At 43.8% G+C, this 27,678-nt stretch overlaps 1 protein-coding gene across 3 annotated transcripts in view; it reads right to left on the reverse strand.

The window, feature by feature from the left end:
- Nucleotides 1–841: 841 nt before the first annotated feature.
- The window catches only part of CMTM8 (CKLF like MARVEL transmembrane domain containing 8), a 135,068-nt gene continuing 108,231 nt past the window's right edge, over nucleotides 842–27,678 (reverse strand). For 2 of the 3 annotated variants that reach the window (XM_054482603.2, XM_063662088.1), the window contains exons 3-5: nucleotides 13,651–13,824; nucleotides 3,181–3,297; nucleotides 849–1,279 (exon numbers count right to left, since the gene is read on the reverse strand). In XM_054482603.2, the coding sequence (XP_054338578.1) occupies nucleotides 1,196–1,279; nucleotides 3,181–3,297; nucleotides 13,651–13,824 (375 nt within the window). In that variant the 3' untranslated portion in view covers nucleotides 849–1,195. Of the gene's footprint in view, nucleotides 1,280–3,180; nucleotides 3,298–13,650; nucleotides 13,825–27,678 lie in introns of all 3 variants that reach the window. The other variant, XM_054482604.2, reaches the window with a different exon arrangement.

The raw sequence follows: 27,678 nt of genomic DNA on the forward strand, positions 1-27,678 counted from the left end.
AAACTCCTGACCTCAAGTGATCCGCCCACCTCAGTCAGGCTCCCAAAGTGCTGGGATTATAGGCATGAGCCACCGTGCCTGGCCTGGCCCAGTAGTTTTCACAAAAGATAGCACACATGTTACTGTGGTCAGCAATTTTTTTTTTTTTTTTGAGACACAGTCTTGCTCTGTCACCAGGCTGGATTGCAGTGGTGTGATCTTGGCTCACTGCAACCTCTGCCTCCTGGGTTCAAGCGACTCTCCTGCCTCAGCCTCCCAAGTAGCTGGGATTACAGGCACCTGCCACCACGCCCAGCTAATTTTTGTATTTTTAGTACAGATGGGGTTTCACCATGTTGGCCAGGCTGGTCTCGATCTCCTGACCTCGTGATCCGCCTGCCTCGGCCTCCCAAAGTGCTGGGATTACAAGGCATGAGCCACAGTGCCCAGCCAGCAAGATAATTTTAAGATATATTCAATATATTCAGATATTTATCCTTTTAATAGTTATATATTTTTTTATAATGCATATTAGAAAAAATTTCACAAGCACGTCAGTCACTGCACTTAGTAGCATAACTTCCCATGAGCTTATCACTGATGTCCAAGGCCAGGTCTGAATAGATGCTTTCTGGGGCAACCTGTTAGCATATGAAAATCATGAACACTGATCTATGATCCCCAGAATTGGGGAGATGAATCTCCCGCCTCTTTGCCCTGAGACTATGGATAAGTGTCACCTGACAATATCATACCATGCAGCCCTGTGAAGAGGGAGACTACCCAGCCTCCTGCCAGCCTTGACAGCCTACCCTCCGGCTTCAACAGTAGGTCTCCTTTCTCCAATCAAACACAACATTAGTTGGGATTTTGCAACATTTAATCAAAAAAGAATCTGGTATCTTAAAAGTTAGGTTTACAAACTTGACACATTCTCAATATTAGCAATTTATCTATTTAAACATTGTCTAAGAAAATATGATCTATGAAGACATTAATACATTAATAAGATACTTAAGAGTTCATTATAAGCTACAACACTTTGCAAATAAGTATCCAGTTTAATCGTAACAAACCACAATTTGTGAGCAAATTTAAGAATATAAAAAACATTAATTAGTTAAATACAATTCTCTGGGAATATACATTATACCTACAGCTGTTTTTACAGTGACAGTCTTCCTTTTTTTTTCCTTTTAATTATCAAAATGGTAAATCACTGTATGGTCCTGGATCTCCATGCTGTAAAGCTGAAATATGTATTTCCAGCGTAGCAGATGGTGACCAGGAAGGCAAAGAACTGGAGAAAACAAAGCATAATAGAAGTGGGGTTTAGGGCACATCCTAATTAGCAAAAGTTATCATTTCACCTCCATTGAATCATGCACTCACTACCTTCTCTTGATACCAGGCTTTGTCATCTAAAACTGCTTTATTGGTTCAATTACTATCCTTCTCAAATGATTTCTGGTCATGCTGTTTTTATTTCGGAGAACATCTGAAAGCCTGTAGTTTTGCTCAAATAACCTCAGGGAGTTCACTTAGGAGTGAATACGGCGGCAGTGCATCTGAGAAAAGTGTATCATTTCTAATTTAGCACAGGCAATCTAGGTCCGGGGTACAATCTTGGGTTGCTACAGTGTCAGTTCACATAAATGAGTCCAGTGGGCCAGAGTAAGCAATAAGCCCACATGGTATGTGAGGTGTGAACAGGGAGGAGGAAAATGCAGGCCCTTCTTAATTAATGGGGCAGCCTCCACCCAGTTCTAGTCCATTCTTGCTATGTGTTAACTTGAGCCCAGTCTTGACGAAGCTTGTGATTTTTAATGTCACCGGCATCCATGTGCTCTACTTTTATTTTATTTTGTTTTTTTGAGATGGAGTTTCGCTCTTGTTGCCCAAGCTGGGGTGCAATGGCATGATCTTGGCTCACTGCAACCTCTGCCTCCTGGGTTCAAGCGATTCTCCTGCCTCAGCATCCCAAGTAGTTGGGATTACAGGTGCCCGCCACCACCCCCGGCTCACTTTTTTGTATTTTTAGTAGAGATGGGGTTTCACCATGTTGGCCAGGCTGGCCTTGAACTCCTGACCTCAGGTGATCCACCCGCCTAGTCCTCCTAAAGTGCTGGGATTACAGGCATGTGCCACTGTGCCCGACCAATCTACTTTTAAATACAGATCTTCAAACAGAAATAAAAGTAAAGAATATGATGAACCCCCATGTACCATCAATCAGCTTTGACATAATCATTTTGGCATTTCTGTATAACTGCCTCCCTCCTTCCCCCGATAGCCTTCTTTTGGAGATGGGCTATTTTAAGGCCAATCTCACAGAGATTCTTAATAACAGTTTTTTTTAAATTAGAAAAATAATACACACTTATGGTTTAAAAATGCAAACAGAAGTACATAAATTAAAAAGTAAGGTCAGGCGCAGTGGCTCACGCCTGTAATTCCAGCACTTTGGGAGGCCAAGGCAGGAAGATCACTTGAGCCCAGGAAATCCAGACCAGCCTGTGCAACATAGCGAGACTTAGTCTCTACAAAAAAGTTAAAACATTAGCTGGGCACGGTGGTGCAGGATTCTAGTCCCAGCTATTCAGGAGGCTGAGGTAGGAGGATGGCTCAAGCTGAGGAGTTCCAGGTTGCAGTGAGCTATAATTATGCCACTGCACTCCAGCCTGGGTGATGGAGCAAGACCCCTTCTCTTAAAAAAAAAATAGAAGTTCCTTGTCCCACTCCCCTCATTTCCTGATCCCAGTCTCTAGAAGGAACCTCTACTGGTATATATTTTTCTAGGCATTCTCAATGCATAAACAAAACAAATATTTTCACTTAAAAAAAAACTAAATGGAATTATATTCTGTTCATTTTCTGCAACCTTCCCCCACTTAATACATTATAGGCAGTAGAATTATTCTTAGCATGCTTTAAACAGCTTTTCTCCCTTGAATACTTATCTTTTTCCAGTCATTCGGCATTCACTCAAGCAGTCTCCCAGCCTTTTCCCACTTCGGGCCAGGAGGGTCCCCTGCCCCCTGCCCCCTGCCAGTTTTAGATATTTTCAAATCAATAAGCCAATTGCTAATTTGTCACTACTGCAAGCGCTCCTTTTTCCTGCAGATGACTCTGTCTTCCCCAATCCCAAGTAAGCCTTGGAGACAGAAGAGGAGGATCATGTGGGGATGGAGGGCTACTCACCGATGAGGCCGCCCAGCTGTTGAAGTTGTGACTGTCCCTCTCAGGGGAGACGGAAGATGCATCTACAACAGCAGCAGAGAGGTACAAGACGAAGGCACTGCCGTTAAAGCACAGGCCCTGGGGGGACACAGGGGCAGAGTGTTTAGGGAGAGGGGAGGGTCTACACACCTCTGGACTTCAGAAGTGACGAGGGCTGTACCTCTGGTGTGGGAAGGGGCCCACGTGGACACCTGTGGGAGGGTGGGGGACAAGGCTGTGGGAAGGCAGCTCTCAGGGCCTTGGGGAGGCAGCAAGTTCAAGAGGAGAGGGTTTTACGGCAGCTCATACCAGATGCCACCCCCTGCCCCCACAAGACACTGAGATTGCATGCCGCCCCTTCAGTCATTTTGCTTCTTCGGTTTGCTCCTGAGCCTCATCTCATCCAGATGTCAGCCAAGCTGACGCTGTCTGAGGACTCAGTGGGCTCAGCCTCAGCCCCTGGCCCTCAGCCGCAGCTGTAGCCCTTGCATGTGTCCCTGACGTAGAGGCGCAATAGAGAGTTCCCCAAAACAGGCCCAGCTGACTCCCTAACCCCCCCGTTCCAAACAGGGAGGGATATTTAAATGAGCTCCTCTGTTCTAGCTGCAAGTTCTTAAAAAGGCGGTTACAGCCCTTTGGGAACTAATGTCACCCTTGGCTTCACCTTATTTGTTCCTATTTTTAGAGAAGATATGTAAGTCCTGGTAGGTATTTGGTTTTCAGTTATGTCTAAACTCTAAGAAACCATGCTCTGAACCATGCATAGGAAAACATGCAAAGCTGGGTCCTGCCTGAACACAGGGGAGGGGCAGGGGTGAGGTGAAACCAGAGCAGAAACCAACTGGGGAGGAAGGGGGATGCCTCTCAGGAGTGGGCCCTCTGTGGTCTAACATCTTTCCCTCAGTAACTTGGAGACAGAGGAAGGGGTAGGGGAAAGGGAGGAAGCAATCTCTATCTTCTCAGAGAAAAAAAAGCTACATAGAATTTTCCCATTGCAGGCCCTAGCATTGTGGCAGAGGTTGTATGTCCCTGTCGCCACCTCCACCTGTGCTCACACTGTCCCCAGCTCAGGGCACTTAACCTTTAAGATAAGGGCTTCATCACAGTCAGACCCAGGGTCAGGCTGCCGAAACTGTCCCCTAAGCAGCCCTGGTCTCACTAAATGACTCATTAGGAATGTTGGTTGTGTTTTTTTGTTTACTTTTTGGTCTAGAAACACATCTGTGCATTAACACACAAGCCCTTACTGGTATTTTTCCCCCATATCACCTCTTAGAATATAGAGTCACGCACATTTAGTACTTGCCAAGCCATTTAGTCTTGTCTTGCCACTAATACTTCATAATTTAATTTTCCCCTATTGATGGGCATTTCAATGTTGCTAATTTTTCCAGGATTACAAATGCTACTGCAACGAACATCTTTGAGGATGTGTTTCAGGGCTCTCATGCATGTCTAGTTCTTTATACAAGGAAAGAATGAGAATAAATGAAAGAGAATTCAGGGAAAGCTCAGCCTGGCCAGAAGTGCCCTGATGTCCTGGGCCTTGTGCATGAGCCCATGTGGACGAGGGGGCCAGAGAGGAGATGGGGAAAGAAAGACTCTCTGAGTCTACGACCTGTGAACATGCAATGACCCCATCTCTCAGTAAGTATGGCCCATTTTTTCTGAACTCTAAAGAAACAAGAAACTGCTATTTCCCTTGGAAAGAAATGGGGAAGGGGAAGAGGGTTGGTAGAGACGTGAGTAGAAGGCAGGGGCATTCTCCCGCTGCGCACCCCCCACACTGGGGGCTCTGCCAGGTTCTTACAAGCCTCTCTCAGGCACTATCTCACAGTGCCTAACTTTGTGACTTCCCTAGTCTTGTTTAACACTCCCAAAAGTAAACATGTCCGGGGAATGCCTGGGTTGGAGGAAATGTAGTGAAAATAGGTGGAGAGATGAAAGAAAAGAGAAGAGCAAAGAAACCAGGATCATCATAAAGGTTAAAAAAAGAAATCTGGGCTACAGAAATGAAGGAGGGATATGTGAAGCTTCAGAGGGTTCTAGAATGTTACTGAGCTTCATAGAAACATGAGATCTTGTTGCTATACAGAAATAGGCCCTGGATCAGAGACTCTTCAAGTTGAAAAACCTTATAGCTCCTCCAACTGAAATGCCAGTTCCCTGGGCCACGGTGAAAGAGAGCTACAAGGACAATATAGTAATTTAAAAATTCCGCTGGGTGCAGTGGCTCACACCTGTAATCCCAGCACTCTAGGAGGCCAAGGCGAGTGGATCACCTGAGATGTCAGGAGTTCGAGATCAGCCTGGCCAACATGGTGAAATCCCATCTCTACTAAAAATATAAAAATTAGCCGAGCGTGGTGATGGGCCCTGTAATCCCAGCTACTCAGGAGGCTGAGGCTCGAGAATCACTTGAACCTGGGAGGGGGAGGTTGCAGTGAGCCGAGATCATGCCACTGCACTCCAGCCTGGGTGACAGAGTGAGACTCCATCTCAAAAACAAAAACAAACAAACAACAACAACAACAACAACAAACACACAGAAAAAATCAGAAGGTTTTCAACTTCTTTTTTTGGAGGAATGGAGGAGAGAGAAGTCTACTCTTTTCTGAAAGTCAACCCCTCCCTTGGTATAAAAATGTTCTCTCTCTCTCTCTTTTTTTTTTTTTCTCAAATACTGGCTTATTTTTACGCAGCTATGCATAGTACTTGTGGACTATGCATATTAAGATAAATCTCAGATCTCAAGATAATGGAAAGAAGTCCTGAGATAATATACAGTTAGTAAATTTGGCTGTGGTGACATGACCCAAGATGGTGGCTTAGGAAAGAGAGTTTACTCCTATCTAAGGCTTAGGCAGCCAGAGCTGGTCTGGCAGCCTCAGGGTGACAGGGACACAGGCTCCATCCACAATACTTGGCCATCTCCAGGGTCTCACAATTCTCCGCATGGCCCAGGAGGTGTCCCACTACCACAGCAGAATCCCAGCTGCTAGGAAGGGGAGGAGGGGGAGGAGAAAAAAAGCAGCCCCACTTTAGGGCCACGAAGCTTCACACATCACTGCTGCAAACATACCCTCAGCTGGAACTCAGTCCCAGGGCCCACCCAGTGGCAGAGTGGCCAAGGCTCAACTGAAACTTCTATTACTACGGAAGAAAATGGATAGTGGGGGATAATGAGCAGCTCCTGTCCCTGGTGTTACATCTATTCAGACAGCTAAGAACGCAAGATTTTCAGGCATCTGATATTGGGTCCTCAAGAGTTTAAAGACATAGCTACCTAGGTTCACCATCTGGCATACCCAAACTGCCGAAAATTTAAGTGAACAGTTGGGAAGGATGGCTCCCCTGGAGCTTCACATGCCTCTCTTTTTAGCATTTATTTAAATATCCCTCTGTTTAGTGTAATCAGCCGTGTACACATCTTTTCCATCAGAGTCCATTTCTTTTCTGTCTTTTTTTTTTCTTTTGAGACAGAATCTTACTCTGTCATCTAGGCTGACTGCAGTAGCCTGATCTTGGCTCACTGCAACCTCTGCCTCTCAGGTTCAAGCGATTCTCGTGCCTCAGCCTCCTGAGTAGCTGGGACTACAGGCACATGCCAGCACGCCCGGCTAATTTTTTGTATTTTTAGTAGAGATGGGGTTTCACCAGGTTAGCCAAGATGGTCTTGATCTCCTGATTTCATGATCCGCCTGCCTCAGCCTCCCAAAGTGCTGGCATTACAGGCATGAGCCACTGCACCTGGCCTAATTTTTATTTTCAGTAGAGACAGGTCTTGCTATGTTGCCCAGGCTGGTCTTGAACTCCTGGGCTCAAGTGATCCTCCTGCCTTGGACTCCTAAAGTGCTGGGATTATAAGGCATGAGCCACTGCACCTGGCCCAGAGTCCATTTCTTAAGGGTGGTAGGGATGTCCTCTTCACCTGCGGCTTGCCTTTCTGGCTCTCTAGTCCCTATTACCATACATTGGTGGAAGAGACACTCATGCTTGACAGAAGAGATTGGGTCTGGGCAAAGGCTGAGGAAAAGGTACAGGCTGATGCTGGATAAGAATCCCCTTTTCCCTCCCCACCTTGTCTACAACCAGCTAGTAAAGGAGCTCAGTGCTACTCAAAGTGCAGGAGTGGTATCAGCACTATCTGGAAATCTGTCAGAAAAGCATGTTCCCAGGCCCTACCCCTGACACACTGAATCAGGTCTGTTGGGAATCTCCATGTAGGTTTCATCTAAAAAGCTATATTTTGAATCCACAACCAAAAAAGAAAGAAGGAAGATATGATAAGCAACTAGAAGAAGGGCTGCAGGATCCAGGAGATGGGCCAATGCAGTGCTCACAGCTATGTGGCTTTGGGGAAATAACCTCTTTAGCTGCTTCGTCTGTGGCAGAGCTGCTGGCTGTGCCCTGCTATGCTTCTCTCTTCTTATATGGTAACGGAGTTTCCAGCTGAGCACATGGCCACCTAAAGATTCCACCTTCCAGCCTCCTTTGGAAGGAGATGGGGTCAGGTGACCACATTTAGGCTAACAGAATGTGAGCAGATGTAACATATACAACATCAACACTGTGCCTTAAAGGGAAGAAGTGCCCTCCACTGCCCACTTTTTACCTTCTCTCCCCCTGACTAGGAATCTAGATGTGATGGCAGGTGCTGAAGCTGCCACCTTGGACCACAGGCCAACTGTTAAAGATGGCAGAGCCTCAAGAAAGGAGGAACCTGGGGCACAGGTGATCTTATAGAACAGGTGAGTTACTTCTGGACTATCACAGAAGAGAGAAATAAGTTTTAAACCAATGCTGTTTTGGACCTCTCTTATAGGGATTAAACCTACCATCAAACTGATTGTACTCAATTTACAAAATGGGAAAAACTATACAAGTCTCACCCATCTCAAAGGAGACCATATTGTTAAAGAGTTGTGTAAACTATAAAGTATACACAGTAACTTACTTTTCTTATTCCTGTTTAATGATTGTATCAGCTAGAGGCCGGAGGCAGTCATTTAGAAATTGACTGTGCCCGTCTGGCTAAGGCATTTGGATTGACTGGTTAAGAGGAGACAGGAAGACTCAATGGATCCTGGTTATAACATGATCCCACCAGGTGACAGCAGGGACTTAGGCCTGTAGGTTCAGGCAGGCTGGCTGGTGACAGAGCAACAGGAAGGTCCCATTTTCTGACTCTCAACCCCTGCCAATAAGTCATGTGCTCAGTTCTGGCACCATCATTAGAAGAAGGGTCTTTTGGAAGATTTACAATAAAAAATGGGACTCTTTAGAGCTGCTATGCTGAAAAGACTGCCAAGACCCAACATCTGGGCTGGCACTTCCTGCTCAGGATGGCACAGCGGAAATAGCTACTTCCAAGAGCAAGAGAAACTGGAATATCTGTGTATACTGGGAGCCAAACAGACTCCAAGGTTCACAACTGTGGTTGGTATTAGAGGACCTGCCTCCCATTCCTGGCTCTCAAGCATCCTCTCAGTGCCCCAGTTTCTTCATCTGCAAAATGGAAATAATGCATTCTATCTTTGCAGAGTTACTGTAAGGATTAAATGAAATGATGTAAAATATAAAGGACCCAGTGTGACATCTGGCACACAGTATGTACTTAAGAAATAGTAACTGCCGGCCAGGTGCGGTGGCTCTCGCTTGTAATCCCAGCACCTTGGGAGATGAAGGCAGGCAGATTACCTGAGGTCAGGAGTTCAAGACCAGCCTGGTTAACACGATGAAACCCCGTCTCTACTGAAAAAATACAAAAATTAGCTGGGTGTGGTGGTGAGCGCCTGTAATCCCAGATACTCAGGAGGCTGAAGCAGGAGAATTGTTTGAACCCGGGAGGCGGAGGGTGTAGTGAGCCAAGATTGCACCACTATACTCCAGCCTGTGCAATAAACTAAGACTCCATCTCCACAAAAAAAAAAAAAAGAAAGAAAAAAAAAAGAAAAGAAAATAGTAGCTGCTTTAACCGGTAAAAGGAGACAAACATCCCTGCTCTCTGGAGCTCACAAGGCTTGCAGTGAGGTCAGCAGGGATGAGCTACAGAGGACGAATCCTCAGGAAACACATGTATGTAGACCCTAGTGCTTGGTGCTATGAAGAAGGCAAATTTTATTGCTTTGAACTTTTAGCTTAAATCAGATTTGTTGGAAAACCTATCCAAGTCTCCCTGAATAAATGGTATCATAACAGTTGTGGCCTAGGAGCTCAGAGGTGCTAGTAGGAACCAGCTGTGGTTTCTGCTGCATATTAAAAATGGATATAGGTCACTTTCTATCTCTACAGACACATTAAGGGAATGAGCTATTGTTAAGATTCCAATGCAAAGTTCATGCCTTATCAATGAAGGCACTACACGTGAGATTATAAAACTCTGGTATCTGCAGTGGTCTCCCAGACAAGTTCCCAGGGGACTAAAACCAAGTCTACCAATCCTTTCTCTGCAATCTTAGATTCCCTAAATGCTCTGAAAAGCAAGAGTAAATTCAAAAGTCATTTGGTAGTTAAGAGCTGACCTGAGCTGACATGGGAGCAATGTGGTCTTCATTAGCCGTCTTAGCAGGAAAATCAATGTGTTCTTGCAGAAACATTAATTTGTCTCATTACAGTGCAGCCCCAGACTCAGGGGTACATGTCACATATTGTTGTAAATGCACCAAATTACCTTATTACCTTTCTAAAATTTGAAAAACAAACAAACAAACAAACAAAAAACTCTTAGGCTGGGCACAGTGGCTCACACCTGTAATCCCAGCACTTTGGGAGACCGAGGCAGGTGGATCACCTGAGTTCAGGAGTTTGAGACCAGCCTGACCAACATGGAGAAACCCTGTCTCTACTAAAAATACAAAATTAGCTGGGCGTGGTGGTGCATGCCTTTAATCCCAGCTACTCGGGAGGCTGAGGCAGGAGAATCGCTTGAACCCGGGAGGTGGAAGTTGCAGTGAGCTGAGATGGTGCCATTGCACTCCAGCCTGGGCAACAAGAGTGAAACTCCGTCTCAAAATGAAACAAAACAAACTCTTAATTCACATCTGACCTAAAGGTTTTGACTCAGGGATTATGAATCTATAACTATTTTCAAACCAGTGTTTCCCACATTTTAGATGCCTAAGAATTATCTGGAAATCTTGTCATAATGGAGATTCTGAAGCCCTCTACAGAATTTCTGATTCAGTCAGTACAAATCAGAATTAGAGTAGGGCCTAAAATTCTGTATTCCTAATAATCTCCCAGTGATGCTGCTGGTCCAGGGACCACACTTTGAGTAGCAAGAGTTTAGGCAGTCCAATTTGGCAGCAGGAGCCTGTCAGCTGCCTCAGCACAAAGTCCCAGCCTGACCCTTGCTACGCTCCTGATTTGTGCTGGGACACGACAGTTGGGCTGGCATCTGAATCCCCCACAGGCTGTTCTGTAAGAGATTCTGCTGGGCAGTGGAAAATATGGAAGTTTAGTCAGAGCCTTTAGTTGTTAACAGACGGAAACTTTTTCCAGTCTCTGCTCTGGATGTTTGGTTAACACCATGTACCCAACTCACAAATGCTTTGAGAAGTTACAAAGGTGTATTTAGTTGTAACAGTAAAAATAAACCCCAACCAGAAGTCAGACATGTTTGACCTGTAGCTTCTGCCAGCAGCAAAAGAATTCTAAGAATATGGCTGTAAGCATTTTAAAATTGGGAGAGTTCACACCAAAGCCCAGATTTCTAGATTGCCTTAGAAAACAAACAGAAAATTTGGCAATCCTGGGAGCACATTTCCAGCTTATTTATTTGTGAAGTGAAGAATATTCTCAAGTTGTTTAAGATGCTAAGAAAGTGTGTCTGGGTGGCAAGGTTCGATACCATGCTGAATTTACTCACTTGTACGACCTGACTGGTGCCTCACATATGTGAGTGTGCAACCCCTGACCTGGAGGCTGACAGCCTTGCTTAAGGGGGATAAATGATTAAACCCTTCTAAAGGGATTAGGAGTCCTGGTTTCCTGGTGTCTGGTTGCAGTTCTTACCTACCGCTCAGGCAGAGGAGGCCTGGAGCAGGATGAGATCAGAAAACAAATGCAGATGGAATTCAAGAGATGTGGACCCCTGCTGTGTGTAAATCTGTGCAAAGTCACAAGACTCCAAACCTCAGTTTCCTTATCTGTAAAATGGGGACACATCTTACGATAATAAATTCTGACAATGCAAATCAAAGCATTTTAAAGCCAGGGGTGCCGGAAGAAGGCATTGTTAATATTCTTTTTAAAAGTCCCATTAAAGGCAATATTTAAAAATTTTTAATGTAATAAATCAGTGAAGGAGTTTTAGGCTTGGAGAAGAGAAAGACTATATATGATCAAGACAAGAGGTCTGTAAACTATGGCCTGTGGGTCAAATCTGGCCCACCACTAGTTTTGTTTTGTTTTTTTGAGACAGAGTCTCACTCTGTCGCCCAGGCTGGAGTGCAGTGGCGTGATCTCAGCTCATTACAACCTCCGCCTCCTGGGTTCAAGCGATTCTCCTGCCTCAGCCTCCCGAGTAACTGGGATTACAGGCATGTGCCACTACGCCAGGCTAATTTTTGTATTTATAGTAGAGACAGGATTTCGCCATGTTGGCCAGGCTGGTCTCAAACCCCTGACCTCAGGTGTCTACCCAAAATGCTAAGATTACAGGCGTGAGCCACCGCGCCCGGACACCACCAGTTTTTGTAAATAAAGTTTTACTGGAACACAGCCATGCTCATTCATTTACAAATTGCCTATGGCTTCTCTCAATGCTGCAGGCAGAGTTGAGTGGCTGGGCCATAGGAGTATGGCCCAAGACGACTACAATACTTACTATCTGGTCCTTTACAGAGACAGCATGCCAATTGCTGATCTAGATAACATAACTAGAAATTGAGACTCATGCAAAAGAGGAAATAAGGGTACTGTCCATTCCTCCATCCCAACAATTTGCTCCCCTACTACACTGTCCAAGTTCCTCTTCTTCCAAGTTCACAGGCACTTTCTTCAAGATCCACCCTAGGACACAACTTTCTCCAAAATGGCATTCCTTAAATTCCAACCTACTTTGATTATTCCCTCATCCTGTGTTCCTATAGTTACTATTACTTCAAGGTGCTAACTTTTTTTGAATCCAGCATCTAAACGAGTCTTTCCCTCCTGATGCCCACCTGAGGCAGCAAAACACGAATTCTAACAAGGCTGCTTCCACCACCCTAGACAGTGATGAAGCACCGTGTTTGGAATTACTTTTCAAACTTGCAACGCTTTCTTGAAAACCTTAATAAAGAGTCCTTACTTTTGGATTTGGGGAAATGGTCAAGAGTCAGTCAATCTGCTTTGTGAAATAAAGTAAGACTTGTTTTCCTGGGGGACTTAGCAACACAGAAAGAACAAAGCCAGGTGCGTTTTGAACAATGATAGTGTTGTCTGAAAGTCTGCCAATTTAACTTAGTCTATAACCACAAATAGAGTATATTTCAAATTTGGTTCCTAAGTCAGTTATTTGGAACTAAATATTTTTTCTCACATATTGGTTGAAAACAGACAAAAAAATAGTATCACTGGAGAGCTGTTTTATACATAAACACATGTGGTACCACTGGGATTTTTTTTGTAAATCATTTAGCTACTTTGAATTTTCCAACCAGATTGTCAATGCTCTTAAGGCAAGGGGAACCCACTTTCCATCTCTGTGAATCCACTTAGGATGTCTATGTTCGATCTCCAGGATGAAGCTAAATGTCACTTCCTCTCTGAAGAGTTCCCAGCCACCCTAAGCTGAGGTGGCAGCCTCCATCACACTTTCTACACAGCTCCACTGCAGTGTGTGCCACAGGGTCTCGTATATACTCATTTTCTTATCTGTTTCCCCTGGACCACATGTTCACCATCCTGCATCCAGCATGGTGCCAGAGCCAGGATGAGAATCCAGTCATTCCTGACAATTCTCCTTTTCAAATATATAAGAACACCTATGTGTTCTAATGGCAATTTTCATTTGCCTTCTAACTCCATACACAATGTGCTCCAACATCAAAGAGCTGTGATGTACAAAGGGTTAAGGCCACAGCCCCAGGAGAGGTTTATAGGAAGCACGATCTGCAGAGGTTGGCGCCCTGACATATTTATTTCCAGTTGACATTGTTCACAGGGAAATAATAAAATGAGAGTCTAAAGGAGAGAACCTGGCTTTTCTTGATTCAGTCTTCTGAGAATTGGTTTGCAATTCTGCCTGAAAGGAATTTCTGGACCTTCTAATGTGCCCAGTTTCACACCCAGGTGTAAGCCACTTGAGAGGCAATTAGATGATGTTGAGATTATCTGCTGTGTTGGGTTCTCCATGGTATGGCCCACCTTTTCTGGGCAGAGAGACAGTCTTGGATTGACTAGTAGAGGACTAATGCCATCTACCGAGTGGGCACTGGACAAGACCACCACCCACAGCTTCCTTACCACTGTTGTCCAGGGCACCTGGGGAATCCTGGTGTAGGTCATTGTTATGTAGATAATGAGGAAGAAGACGGTGAGGACCCAGTAAAATACAGCTACAAACATGACCCAGCCAAATGCGGGGACCCGGAAGTACTCAGTTCCAGCGATAAGCGTCCATACCAGCAGCCCCAGAACCTGTAAAGTGGTAGAAGCAGTGGAGAGAGGAGGGGACGGTAGAAGATAAAGAAAAAGAAGGAAGGAGGGACAAAGAAAAAAAAATTATACAGAATGTCAATTACAACTTATTTATTTATTTATTTGAGATGGAGTCTCGTTCCCGTCGCCCAGGCTGGAGTGCCGTGGAGCAATCTCGGCTCACTGCAACCTCCACCTTCCGGGTTCAAGGGATTCTCCTTCCTTAGCCTCCCAAGTAGCTAGGATTACAGGTGTGCAGCACCATGCCTGGCTAAGTCAATTACAACTTTCATGCATATACCCCCACCTTCCCCTGCCATGACTTAAAAATATTACAGGGTTTGCAAACTCATGTGCCTACAAATGCCAGGAAGGTAACCATGGCAGTCCAGGCAGGGACCAACAATATATTGTTTTAGGGGGTTCTCTTAAAATTCAGCTCTAGCTGATAGTTGTGGGCTGGTTTTGCCAGGTCTTCTCCATCCCAGGAGAACACAGAAACTCAAGCTTGTACATAATAATCTTGATTTTAAATATTAGCACTAATCAGGGGTTTTTAAACACCACTTGGTGAAAAACAACATCCATGGCTGGAATTTGCTCCCAGGCTGATACTTGTCAAGGAAATAAGACTGCAGGTGCCCTTGGAGGTGGTCCCTGGAGCTGATCTCCTTTCAAGGGACGAAACTCTGGGCATTCCCTGCTCTTCTCACAGACGGCCAGTAACATGTGGTCTGAGACAGCTTTCAGAAGAGAGAATGAACAGCGGCCCAGTCCAGATGTGGACACTCAGTATTTTACCACACGTTGTGCATTTACCCCAGCAATAGTCATCCAACTGCTGACAAGTAAGACCATACCCAAAGCCAAATTAACAGTACTCATTGACTAAAGGAAGACTTCATCAAGGAAAAGGAAACTGACCGAAACTGTAGGTGTCTTGAGTCCTGGACAAAGGAAGGCTAGAGCAAGGTATGCACTCACATTCTAGCACCTTCCAGGTGGACTTTATTCCTAAGTCACAAAAAAGTTGAGATGTGAACCACATGCCCAGGACACAGCAACAGGAGTCCAGGGTGGGCTCTAGCCCTGCAAGTCCTGGCTTGCTGTGTGACTCAGAACAAAGAATTTCATTTCTGGTTTAGCTTTCTTTGTGGTATATGAAACAAAATACTAAAGTAACTGTAATCACCAGGCTTGGAAGACAGATTTCCTTTATTTGTTTAACACACAAGAGCACCTACAATATCTGGGCTTCCTGCTATCAGGCCCCAAGGACAGTGGTACACAAATTGTACATATCCTGCTTGTAGAGCACTAAAGTCTAGTGGAGGGAAATACCTGACCGATTACAACTGTGGCAAATGTTATAAGAAGGTAAATGGTATGATAAGGGTCTTTGATGAGGGAAATGACCTTGCTGGCAGGCACAGGAAGCACTGGAGAAGTCCAGGCTGAAGAATAACCAGAAGGCTGAAAGCACTAGCGAGACAGAAGCAGAAAGGCAACATTATAGGCAGAGGACACAGCGTGGGCAAAGGTCTGAAGGTGGGAAGGGCTCTGCTACCTTCTAGAACCTGTAAGAATGTGTAGTAAGTTAGGATATTGGTCCAAAATGTTAGAGAGCTGGGGAAGGTCAAATGATATGAGCCCAGGAGGCCTAGGGATTTTGTGCTTTATCCGAAGGGCAGTGGGAGAGTTTTAAGCAAGAGAATGTTAAGATTAGGCTAGATTTTTTTATAAAGCCACTCTGGCTGCAGGTAGAGAATGGACATGTGGAGGGGAAAGGGGGAGCAGTGGTGTGGAGACAAATTCAGAGAGCGTGCAATAATCCAAGTAGAAGAATATGAAGTCTTCAAGACCAATATGGTGGCAGTGAATATTGAGAAGTGAGTGAATTCAAGACAAATTTCAGCAGATGGGACTTTAATGGATTAGATATGGGGTTGGGGGAGGAGAAGGGAGAGGATACAATGGAATGATCCCCAGGTATCTAGAAAGATTTCTGGAGTAGATCAGGGTTTGACTTGTTCTGTTGGAACAATGGAAGAGGAACAGGTTAAGGGAGTGTTGTTCATGAGTTGAATTTTCAACCTACTCAGTCTGAGGTAGTTGGGGACCTTCAAATAGGGATTAGAAGAAGTGGATATTGAAGAGAGAAGACTTCAGGCCCTTCTTTAAGAAGAAGACTTCCTGTGAAGATCTTGAAGCCATCAGACAGGTTTCCAAGGGACATGTTAAACTGCTTCCTGAGAGAAGCCACTTTCCTGGTACAGTTTTGGTTCCTGTGCCAGGGAGCAGCTAAGACCCTAAATGTTGCTGTTTCTGCTCTTTAGAGTTGAGCATCTACATTCTTTTATCTGCTTGATGTTAGTATATTAATTCCAGAGGCAAGATGCTTAATGGAGATGTGCTTTTGTGTTTACATCTGTGGCAACAACATTTACTGAAAGTGAAGATACACAAAATGGGATATAATTCCAGAAAGTGCTAAGCCTCACACTAATGAGGTTTTTGGCCCGAATTGATTCTGACAGGTAATCTATACACATGTATTTGACATTCTGTTGGATCAGTAAGACTGGTAATAGATGTAATCCGGCATGGCAGCGTCTGAAACATTTCAGGCTTCTTGATTGAGATAGGGTCAAAACGGCCCTTTGTGGATGATTCACATAGGAAACATAACAGTGAGTGAAGAGGCACTGTAGATGTGTTGATAGTGTCTCTCTGCGTGATCACAAGGGCTTAAGAGTTTCCATCACAAGTCTGTATCCAGCTAAACAGGCTCAACTCACAGTTCTTGGCTCTGAATGCAAAAACGTTTTTCATTATTAACGCAAGTGAAGCCTGCTGTTCAGGGCTGCATTGTCTAGTTTGCTGGCTGTGGTTGTCTTTTACACAAAGGCACAATATTGTTAACTGAGCCGTCTTTCAAAGAACAGGAATACTTGACCCATGACCTCAAAAGCAAACAAAGTAAAAAGAATGTCTCTGTCAAGAAAAGAATTGTTCTACCCAAGTGAATTTCCTAGGTAACTGAAATATATCAAGAAGCAAACCTTTTATCTCCACTATAACCAATACTGATAAAAACCACTCTTCAAAAATGTTACTCATCTTTTGCTTTGTGTTTAAGATAAACCTGAATCTTTATTTGCTTAGACTACAAAAATACTGTTTGTTTTCCCTGATAAGCATTTTTTTTTTTTAGGCTAAGACTTTTTTTTTAATGGCAAAACTAAGACTTTTAAAATATTTCAAAGTGATAAATGCAGGTAAAAAATTAACACAGTGAGCCAGGCACGGTAGCTCACACCTGTAAATCCCAGCACTTTGGGAGGCTGAGGTGGGCGGATCATGAGGTCAAGAGATCAAGACCATCCTGGCCAACATGGTGAAACCCTGTCTCTACTAAAAATACAAAAATTAGCTGGGCGTGGTGGTACCTGCCTGTAGTCCCAGCTACTCGGGAGGCTGAGGCAGGAGAATCGCTTGAACCCAGGAGGCAGAGGTTGCAGTGAGCCGAGATCATGCCACTGCACTCCATCGTGGGTGACAGAGGGAGACTCCGTCTCAAAAAAAAAAAAAAAAAAAATTAACACAGAAGTATATAAAGAAATGACAACCCCCTTCCCTATCCGCCAGTTATAAAAATTCAAGAAAAACCAACATAAACAATTTTGTATTTACCCTTTCTGGCCTCTTTCCTTGCATTTATAACCATCGCCTGAACATCTTTCTCTTTCTCCCTTATAAATATGGATCACTCTGTTCACAGAGTCTATAACTTGCTTCTTTCAGTCAGTAATACCATGGAGGACAACCTTCCACACTACTACACACGCATCTCTGCCAATTTTAACAGTTGCTCAGTCTTCCATAATTCATGTAACCAATCCCCTATTGATGGAAATTTAGGTTGTCTTCTTTGTTTGTACAAAAATGCTCAGAAACATTTTTATAACCTATGCCTCTGTATACCTGAATTCCAGGACAGACTTCTAGGAGGAAAATTTCTAGAATACATATTTTAAGCTTTAGAGGTACTACCAAATTGTTCAGCAAAAGCTTGTACTAATTTACTGACCAGGCACAGTGGCTCACGCCTATAATCTCAGCACTTTGGGCGGCTGAGGCAGGCGGATCACTTGAGGCCAGGAGCTTGAGACCAGCCTGGCTAACATGGTGAAACCCCATCTCTACTAAGAATACAAAAATTAGCTGGGCATGGTGGTGCATGCCTGTAATCCCAGCTACTAGGGAGGCTGAGGCAGGAGAATAACTTGAACTGGGGAAGTGGAGGTTGCAGTGAGCTGAGATTGCACCACTATACTCCAGCCTAGGCGCAGAGCCTGGGTGCAGAGCGAGACTCTGTCTCAAAAACACAAACAAACAAAAAACCTTAGTTTACTCTGTTATCAGTATATGCATGCTTTTGCACCTTCACCAGACTAAATTTCTGTTTTAAATGGCTAAAAACCTGATTTAAAAAAAAAACAGAACCCATGTTTTAACTTTCACTGCTGTACTGAAATACAGCATAAAGAAAAGTATACAAATCCTAAGTGAACAGCTTGGGGAAGTTTCACTAACTGAACAAACCTGTGTAACCAGCATCCAAATCAAGAAACACTGCCAGCACCTGAAAACCTTATCCCCATTTCTAGTTACTCCTCTCCTCTAAGGGTGACAATTGCCCTGATCTCTATCATCCTTGATTAGTTTCTGCTTTTGATCTTCATATAAATGGATCCTATCGTATTCAGTCTTATGTCTGACATCTGTTGCTCAATACTGTGAGAGACTCATCGGCAATACCGAAGATAGTTCCTTCTTTCTCCTGGTTTCTCAAATTTGACCATCAGAATCACCTGGAGGGCTTGTTGAACCAAATGGCTAGGCCTACTGCTTGCCTGTGATTCAGGTCTAGGATGGACCTGAGAATCTGCACTTCTAACTAGTTCTCAGGTGATGCTGATGCTGCTGGCTCAGGGACTACACATGAAGAACCACTGATGAATAGCATCTTGTTTCTACTTTAATTTGCATTTTTCTTCATCAGTGTTGAGGACAGTAGAGCATTTTTTTGAATGCTTATAATGCTTATCAACCACTTAGAGTTCTCCTCTTATTTCTTGATAGTTTTTTTTCTCTTTTTTTTAATGAGTGTGTGTGTGGTTTTTTTTCAGACAGTCTCACTCCATCACCCAGGCTGGAGTGCAGTGGCGTGATCTTGGCTCACTGCAACCTCCGCCTCCCAGGTTCAAGCGATTCTCATGCTGCAGCCTCCCGAGTAGCTGTAATTACAGGAATGCACCACCATGCTCGGCTAATTTTTTGTATTTTTAGTAGAGACGGGGTTTCACCATGTTGGCTGGGCAGGTCTCGAATTCCTGACCTCAAGTAATCTGCTCGCCTCATCCTCCCAAAGTACTAGGATTACAGGTGTGAGCCACTGCACCTGGCCAACTACTGTGCCTGGCCTGATAGATTTTAAAAGTCACTTTCTGATTTGTAGAGATCTTTACATAAAAGAGATGGTAACCAACTATATATGTGGCAAATATTTTCCCCATCCAGTTTTATTTTTCAAAGTCATAGAGTCTTTTGTCTATGGAAGTTTTAAGTTTTTACATAATTTTTTTTTTTTTTGAGACAGGGTCTCACTCTGTTGCCCAAGCTGGAGTTCAGTGGTATGATCAAGAGTCACTGCAGCCTCCACCTCCTGGGCTCAAGTCATCTTTCTATCTCAGCCTCCTGAGTAGCTGGGATTACAGGAATGCACCACATCTGGCTAACTTTTTGATTTTCATTTCTTTGTAGAGATGAGGTCTCGCTATGTTGCCCAGGCTGGTCTCGAACTCCTGGGCTCAAGTGATCCTCCTGCCGTGGTCTCCCAAAGTGCTGGGATTATAGGTGTGAACCACCATGCCTGGCTGACATAATTGGTTTTCTTTAACTCTTTTATTTTTACCTTCTTAGCAAGGTCATTCTCAACAGAAGATTATAAAAACATTCTCCTGTATTTTTATAGTTTTGTATATATGCTTACATCTTTAATCCAACTAGCACTGAGTTATATATATGGGATAAAGAAAGGCAAATTTTATTTTTTTCTAGCAGATAGACAACTGACCCAATATCACTTATCAGTGTCTTCAGTGTCTTCCAATATATTGTGGCAGTTTCTGGAATCTTTATTCCATTCCATTCACCCATGTTCATCTGCTGTGTCAGTGCCAATGACTGTAGCTTCAACATGTATTTCATGTATTTTAGCATTATTGGAAAGTATATCAGACTGAACACCTAATTTTGCTCCCTCCAAAAACCCTTCTAAAATTTTCAAGAGGATGGGTTGAATAGGAAAGACACAACAGTAACATTTTTAGAAGCTTAGAACAGAGCCAGGTGTGGTGGCTCACGCCTGTAATTCCAGCACTTTGGGAGGCCGAGGCGGGTGGATCACTTGAGGTCAGGAGTTCGAGACCAGCCTGGCCAACATGGTGAAACCCCACCTCTACTAAAAATACAAAAATTAGGCTTGACGTGGTGGCTCACGCCTGTAATCCCAACACTTTGGGAGGCTTAGGTGGGCAGATCACGAGGTCAGGAGTTCAAGACCAGCCTGGCCAATATGGTGAAACCCCGTCTCTACTAAAAATACAAAAGTTACCCAGGCATGGTGGCACGTGCCTCTATCTAGTCCCAGCTACTCAGGAAGCTGAGAGAGAAGAATCACTTGAACCTGGGAGGCAGAGGTTGTAGTGAGCCAACATCACGCCACTGCACTCCAGCCTGGGTGACAGAGCGAGACTCTGTCTCAAAAAAAAAAAAAAAAAAAAAAATTAGCCGGGCCTGGTGGCACACACCTGTAATCTCAGCTACTCGGGAGGCTGAGGCAGAAGAATTGCTTGAACCTGGCAGGCGGAGGTTGCAGTGAGCTGAGATCACGCTGTTGCACTCCAGCCTGGGTGACAGAGTAAGACTCTGTCTCAAAAAAAAATAAAAAAAATAAAAAAATAAAAAGCTTAGAACACATATGAACAATGGATAACTGACTTAATGACCCTGAGAAAGCTGAGTTCTAAGGTGGTTAACAGGTAAGTCAAGAAACAAACCAACTTCACTGCAAGGTCTAAAAAGACTCAGGTAGTTCTAGGACAGGAAGCGAAGGTTGGGGGTGGGAGAGGAGCGGCTAAAATAAGGAGGATTGGTGGGAAGCTGTTTGAAAGTGGCTAAGTCCTTACCCTTTGCTCTACTGCAAGCTGCTGGGTGATTGCCCCACTTCTGTCATTAGTGTGAAAGTTTATTCTCTAGATTAGGATTCCTCAACCTCAGGCATATTGACATTTTGTGCCAATAAAATTCTTTTTTTTTTTTGAGACATAGTCTCGCTCTGTCGCTCAGGCTAGAGTATAGTGCCATGATCTTGGCTCACTGCAACCTCTGCCTCCCAGGTTCAAGTGATTCTCCTTCCTCAGCCTCCTGAATAGCTGGGATTACAAGCGTGCGCCACCACACCCAGCTAATTTTTGTATTTTTAGTAGAGATGGGGTTTCACCATGTTGGCCAGGCTGGTCCTGAACTCCTAACCTCCAGTGATCTGCCTGCCTTGGCCTCTCAAAGTGCTGGGATTACAGGCGTGAGCCACTGGGCCTGGCCTGGGCCAATAAAATTATTGATCTGGACTGCTGCCCCGTGCACTGTAGGATGTGTATAGCAGCTTCCTGTCCTCTACCTACTTGATGCCAGCAGCTGTGCTCCACCTCCCCACTCTTAATGGCAATTGAAAATGTCTCCGGATATTGCCAAATGTTCTCTGGGAGGCAAAATTACTTCTGATTGAGAAACAATGTAAAGAAGGTAAAACAAAATATTCTCTGGATTGAGGGGCACAGTTGAAGGTTTGAACATTATAGTGAAAACAAGGGGCTTAAATGACTAAGTATTCAGTATGAAGACTTCCTCATCTGTCCAATCCCTAACATTTCCCTCTGCTTGGATCTAAGAATACTGGCAGCCAGGTCTTCATTAGCATAAGAAAAAAGACAAAGATACTGATTTTCGGGACTCCCCAACACGCAGCCCAGCCAGGTCAATCTTCAATGAAGTTCAAGGGTCATAAGCCCCATCCACATGCTCAGAGCATCCAGAGAGCTTTGCACTCTTAAAACATAGGCAGATAACCAAGATTATTGGATCTATGAAGAAAGCAAAGCCTATATAACAGGGCAGAGAGCAAAAACCAAAAAACAAACTGGAAGAAAGTAACTTTGAAGGGGTAGAAGAAAACATTTCCCACCCCAAAATCATCAGTATCTTAGAGAGAAAAGATATTATAAAAGTGAAAAAGAAACAGAAGGCTGCAAGAAGGACAAAAAAATAGTCCTTCAAAACAAAAACTGTTTTTTAAATTAAAAATGGAATAGTAGAAATTAAAAACTCAATAGAAATGCTGCATGATAAAATCGAGAAAACTTCCTAGAAAAGATAACAAAGAAAAGAAAAAAAACAGGTGAGATAAAGTAAAAAAGTTAGAGGATGGGTTCAGAAGGTCAAACATCTGATTAAGAAGTTCCAGGGGCCAGGCGAGGTGGCTCATGTCTGTAATCACAGCACTTTGGGAGGCTGAGGTGGACGGACTGTTTGAGCCCAGGAGTTCAAAACCAGCCTGGGTAACACGGCAAAACCCCATCTCTACCAAAAAAATACAAAAATTAGCTGGGTGTGATGGCACGTGCCTGTAGTCCTAGCTACTTGGGAGGCTGAGGTAGGAGGATTGCTTGAGCCTAGGAGGTCAAGGCTGTAGTGAGCTGAGATCAGAGTCAGATCTTGTCTCAAAAAAAAAAAAAAAAGTTCCAGGAAGACAGAGTGAAGAAAATGGAGGGAAAGAAATCAGCTACTCAAGAAAACTCAAAATTTATGGATGTGAATTTCTATATAAAAGGACTCCTCTAAGTACCCAGCACAGTGGATGAAACAGACCCAAATCAAGGTACATCATGAAATTTCAGAACATCAAGTACAAAGAGAAGGTTCTTTAAACCACCAGAGAACAAACAGGTTTGCCTAATAAAAGAGGCAGAAACAAGAATGGCTTTAATCTTTTCTAAAAGTAAATAGAATGTTAGAAGACAATGACCAATGATCTCAAATTACTGAAAGAAAATTATTTTGATCTAGAAATTACCTGACAAAAATTATCAATGAAGGGCAAGTAGAGAATATATTTTTTTCAGATATGTAATATCTGAAAAATTTACCTTCCATGCACTCTTTCTTAGGAATCTACTGAAGGACATGACTCACCAAAAGGAGAGCATAAACTTTAAAAAAGGCAACATGGAATAAACCAACAAGAGAACTACAGAGAGAGGTGAAGGTTATCCCCAGGATGAAGGGAAATCCAAGCATGACAGGTGACTCAGACATAGAAGGTAACCAGATTGGAGTAGAGTGACTTGAAAGACAGCCAAGCCACGTTAAAGGCTCTCATCACCATGCCTGGTGTCATTTAACTTTATTTTTATCGATTGAAGCTATTAGGGAACTTGCTCCATCACAATGTGGGAGGAAAGCAAGAAAGACGACAATAAGACAATAAGGAAGATAAGAAAACAAGGAATTCAACCCAACAGAAAGGCAAAAGGAATTCCACAAATGACAGTCAAGGGAGGACCCCAGGAGAAATACATTCAAGATAAAAATGGGAACTCTGATTATATGATGTGATTGGTCTTGTTGGAAACTTCACTGAGAGGCAATTGGAAAAAATGGGAGACAAAATTAGCTACAAAGCCCGGCCCCTCAAGAGTACTGAAGCCCCGAGCCCCCCAGCACTTGTGTGTAAAGCCCCCGTCCCTGCCCCCTCCAAGCCCTGCCCGGCCGGACCTAACTTTTTTTATTGTCACAGCTGAGTGCTGTGCTGGGAGGTGGCCAAAGTACAGCCCACAATAGGCCTGTAAATAGTCCAGCCCCGTCAGCATGTGCTGGTCCAGCCAGCCAGCTGCAGGCGAGTTGTTTCTAGAAACAGAGTCTCTATAAAGAGAGAACTAACGCCAAAAAAAAAACAAAAAACAAAAAAACAAAAAACCTAAGCAAAAAAAAAAAAAAAGAAAACAAAACAAACCCACTCTATTATTAACCTTAGTAAAAACCAAAAGAAATCATTGTTCACTACAACACTCAGCTCTAATATTTATGTAAGGATAAGAAACACAGAATATTGACTTAAATCATAAACAAATAGGCTGAGCACAGTGGCTCATACCTTGGAATCCCAGCACTTTGGATGGCTGAGGCAGGAGGACTGCTTGAGCCCAGGAGTTCAAGACCAGCCTGGGCAACATAGGAAGACTCTGTCTCTGCATTAAGTAAATAAGCAAGCAAGCAAGCCAGGCATGGTGGTGCATGCCTATAGTCCCAGCTACTCAGGAGCCTGAGGTGGGAGGGTTGCTTGAGCCCAGGAGGTTGAGGCTGCAATGAGCTGTGATTGTGCCATTGCATTCTAGGTTGGATGACAGAGTGAGACCCTGTCTCAAAAAAAGAAAAAAAAAAAAAAAAAAAAAGAATTATAACATGGAGAAAGGAAGCTTCAATCATGTAGATGGTGCCACAGACCAAATGTGTGCTTCCCAAATCCATATGTTGAACCCCTAAATCCCAGTGTGATGGTATCAGGAGGTAGGGCCTTTGGTAGGTAATAAGGTTTAGATGCAGTCTAAACCTCTCATGATGAGATTAGTGCCCTTATAAAAAGGGACACCAGAGAGCTTCCTCTCATGCTTTCTCCACTGATATGCACCAGAGAGAGGCCATGTAAAGACACAGCAAGAAGGTGGCTGTCTGCACCCAAAGGAGAGAGCCCTCACCAGACACCTACCCTGCTGTCACCTTAATCTTGGACTTTGTCTACAGCACTATGAGAAATAAATTCCTGTTGTTTAAGCCACCCAGTCTATGGTATTTTGTTATGGCAGCCCAAGCTAAGAGAGAAGGTAACAAGAAGTGACTAGTTAACATGTAGAATTGAATCAGAAGATGGCAGCTCACATATTATTTATAACTATAGATACAGCTAAAGCCAGAGTAGCTGTCTCTGAGGAGAAACATGGGGAGTTATGGGAGTGAGAACTTCTGTTTTTCACAAGCCTTTTGGGTCTACAGGTATTTGACCACCCTACTGATGTCAGTTGATTTCTAGAATTTTCTTTTCTTTTTTTTCTTTTTTTGAGACAGAGTTTCACTCTTGTTGCCCAGGCTGGAGTGCAATGGCATGATCTTGGTTCACTACAACCTCCACCTCCTGGGTTCAAGCGATTCTCCTGCCTCGGCCTCCCAAGTAGGTGGGACTACAGGCATGAGCCACCACGCCCAGCTAATTTTGTATTTTTAATAGAGACGGAGTTTCACCATGTTGGTCAGGCTGGTTGGGAACTCCTGACCTCAGGTGATCTGCCCACCTTGGCCTCCCAAAGTGCTGGGATTACAGGCATGAGGCACTGTGCCTGGCCGATTTCTAGAATTTTCTGGCTAAGCCATCTGCAGTAACAGCAGCTTTGGTCCTTTCCAATATTTATATCACCTGTTTCTTTTTCCTGGATTATTGCATTGGCTTAAATCTCCAGAACCACCTTCCAGAACACAAGTGTGGTGACAATCCTTATTTTATTCTGTTTTATCATTTTAATGTTTTACATTTTTATGTGTTGTTGGTTTTTGATAGATGATGGATACCTTTTATGGAACTAAAAGTTTCTACTTTTTAGTGACCTAAGGTTTCTTTTCCAACCTCTCCTGTGAACAATAAGTTAATGAGCTCAATTAAATATATTTTCTGTATCTCCTTTTCAAAATTAAATACAGTATTACTAATACAGCTAAACCTTTTGATGACCCAGCATCATCACAAACATCAAATATTTCAATTGCTGCCTTGTGCTATAGAAGGAAATTGCTTGCTTCTATTTGCAATGGTACCAGATTATGTGTGTTTTTCTGTGAAGAAAAAAAAATTGTTGTCTTTTGAGACTGGTCTCATTTTGTCATCCAGGCTGGAGAGCAGTGGCGTGATCACTGCTCACTGCAGCCTCAACCTCCCTGGGCTCAGGTGATCCTCCTACCTTAGCCTTCTGAGTGGCTGGGACTACAAGTGTAAGTAGGTGAGACTACACCACCACACTCAGGTAATTTTTTAATTTGTAGAAACGAGGTCTTGCCATGTTGCCCAGGCTGGTCTTGAACTCTTAGGCTCAAGTGATCTGCCCACCTCGGCCTCCCAAATCCTATTATAGGATTACAGGCGTGAGCCACCATGCCCAGCCTAAAGAAATTTTTTAAATTGAAAATCAACTCACCTCTTGCAGCTCTCAGTGAGCTGATTTCAACTGCCCTCCTCTGTCCTTTGTGTGTACCCTCCTACCTCCACATCATCTTTATTGGAGTATTCTATGGACTAAGAAAACAAATGTCAGGTTTTTTGTTTTTGAGACAGGGTCTTGCTCTGTCACTCAGGCTGGAGTGCAGAAGTGCAATCACAGCTCACTGCAGCCTCGATCTCCTGGGCTCAAGCGATTCCCCCACCTCAGCCTCCAAAGTAGCTGGAACTACAGGTGCGTGCCACCATGCCCAGATAGGTTTTAAATTTTTTGTAGAGCCGGAGTCTCACTATGTTGCCCGGGCTGACTTCAAACTCCTAGACTCAAGTGATCCTACTGCCTCAGCTTTCCAAAGTGCTGGGATTACCGGTATGAGCCACTGATTCTGGCACAATTTTTAAAATCATCCAGAAAGACAATAAGTTTGTCCCTGAGGACTCCCTGTGGTGTCTATGAGCTTTGTGACAGCAGTTCTGCTCCTTAGAGGAATTATCTGATGGCAGTGTTAAAGAGTCTCATTTATTCAAATACCTACTGAGTATTATTGTGACACAGGTTTTCTAGGCACTGTTGGTGGGGCAGGAAATGCTACATTGCTATAGGACATAAGTTGGCTGATTTATTTTTGACTTTAGCCTTGACTGGCAGGAGCACCATTATTGAAAATGTACTCTAGCCTTGAAAACAGGTAACTTTTGACAATTAACTAGGCTAACCTAGAAGCAATGCACCAGCTGTTCCCACCTGGCTTAGCTCAGGGGATCTGCATTGTTCTGGTGAGATCTCAGCATACCTCTGAAATACACCTCATTAGATTTTAAATCATTTATCATACTAATTCCTTGCAATGAAGCGGCATTGGAAATAGTGATTACAGATTTGCTATTATGTGGCCTGCCAGAAGAGAACCAACCAATATTACCATACCTTGCTGTTCTACTTCTGGTGTACATTTAATGTGGCACATATGTGGCAACATTCATTCATTCAAAAACCTGAGGTCTTGGCCGGGCGTGGTGGCTCACGCCTGTAATCCCAGCACTCTGGGAGGCTGCGACGGGCAGATCACTTGAGGTCAGGAGTTTAAGACCAGCCTGGCCAATGTGGTGAAACCCCGTCTCTACTAAAAATACAAAAAATTAGCTGGGCGTGGTGGCACATGCTTGTAATCCCAGCTTCCTGAGAGGCTGAGGCAGGAGAATCACTTGAACCTGGGAGGCAGAGGTTGCAGTGACTTGAGATCATGCCATTGCACTCCAGCCTGGGTGACAAGAGTGAGATTCCATCTCAAAAACAAAAACAAAAACAAACCACCTGAGGTCTCAATGGCAGTACAACGATGGGGAAAAAAAGACATGGTCTTTGCCCCCAATTGATATTTAATTACAAGCTGTAATAAATCCTATGAAAAGAAACTATGGTGATACAAGAATGTGAAGCACAAGGACCCAACCAAGTCTGGAAGGTCAGA

The sequence above is a fragment of the Pongo pygmaeus genome, chromosome 2, assembly GCF_028885625.2.
Source record: "Pongo pygmaeus isolate AG05252 chromosome 2, NHGRI_mPonPyg2-v2.0_pri, whole genome shotgun sequence".
NCBI lineage: Eukaryota > Metazoa > Chordata > Mammalia > Primates > Hominidae > Pongo > Pongo pygmaeus.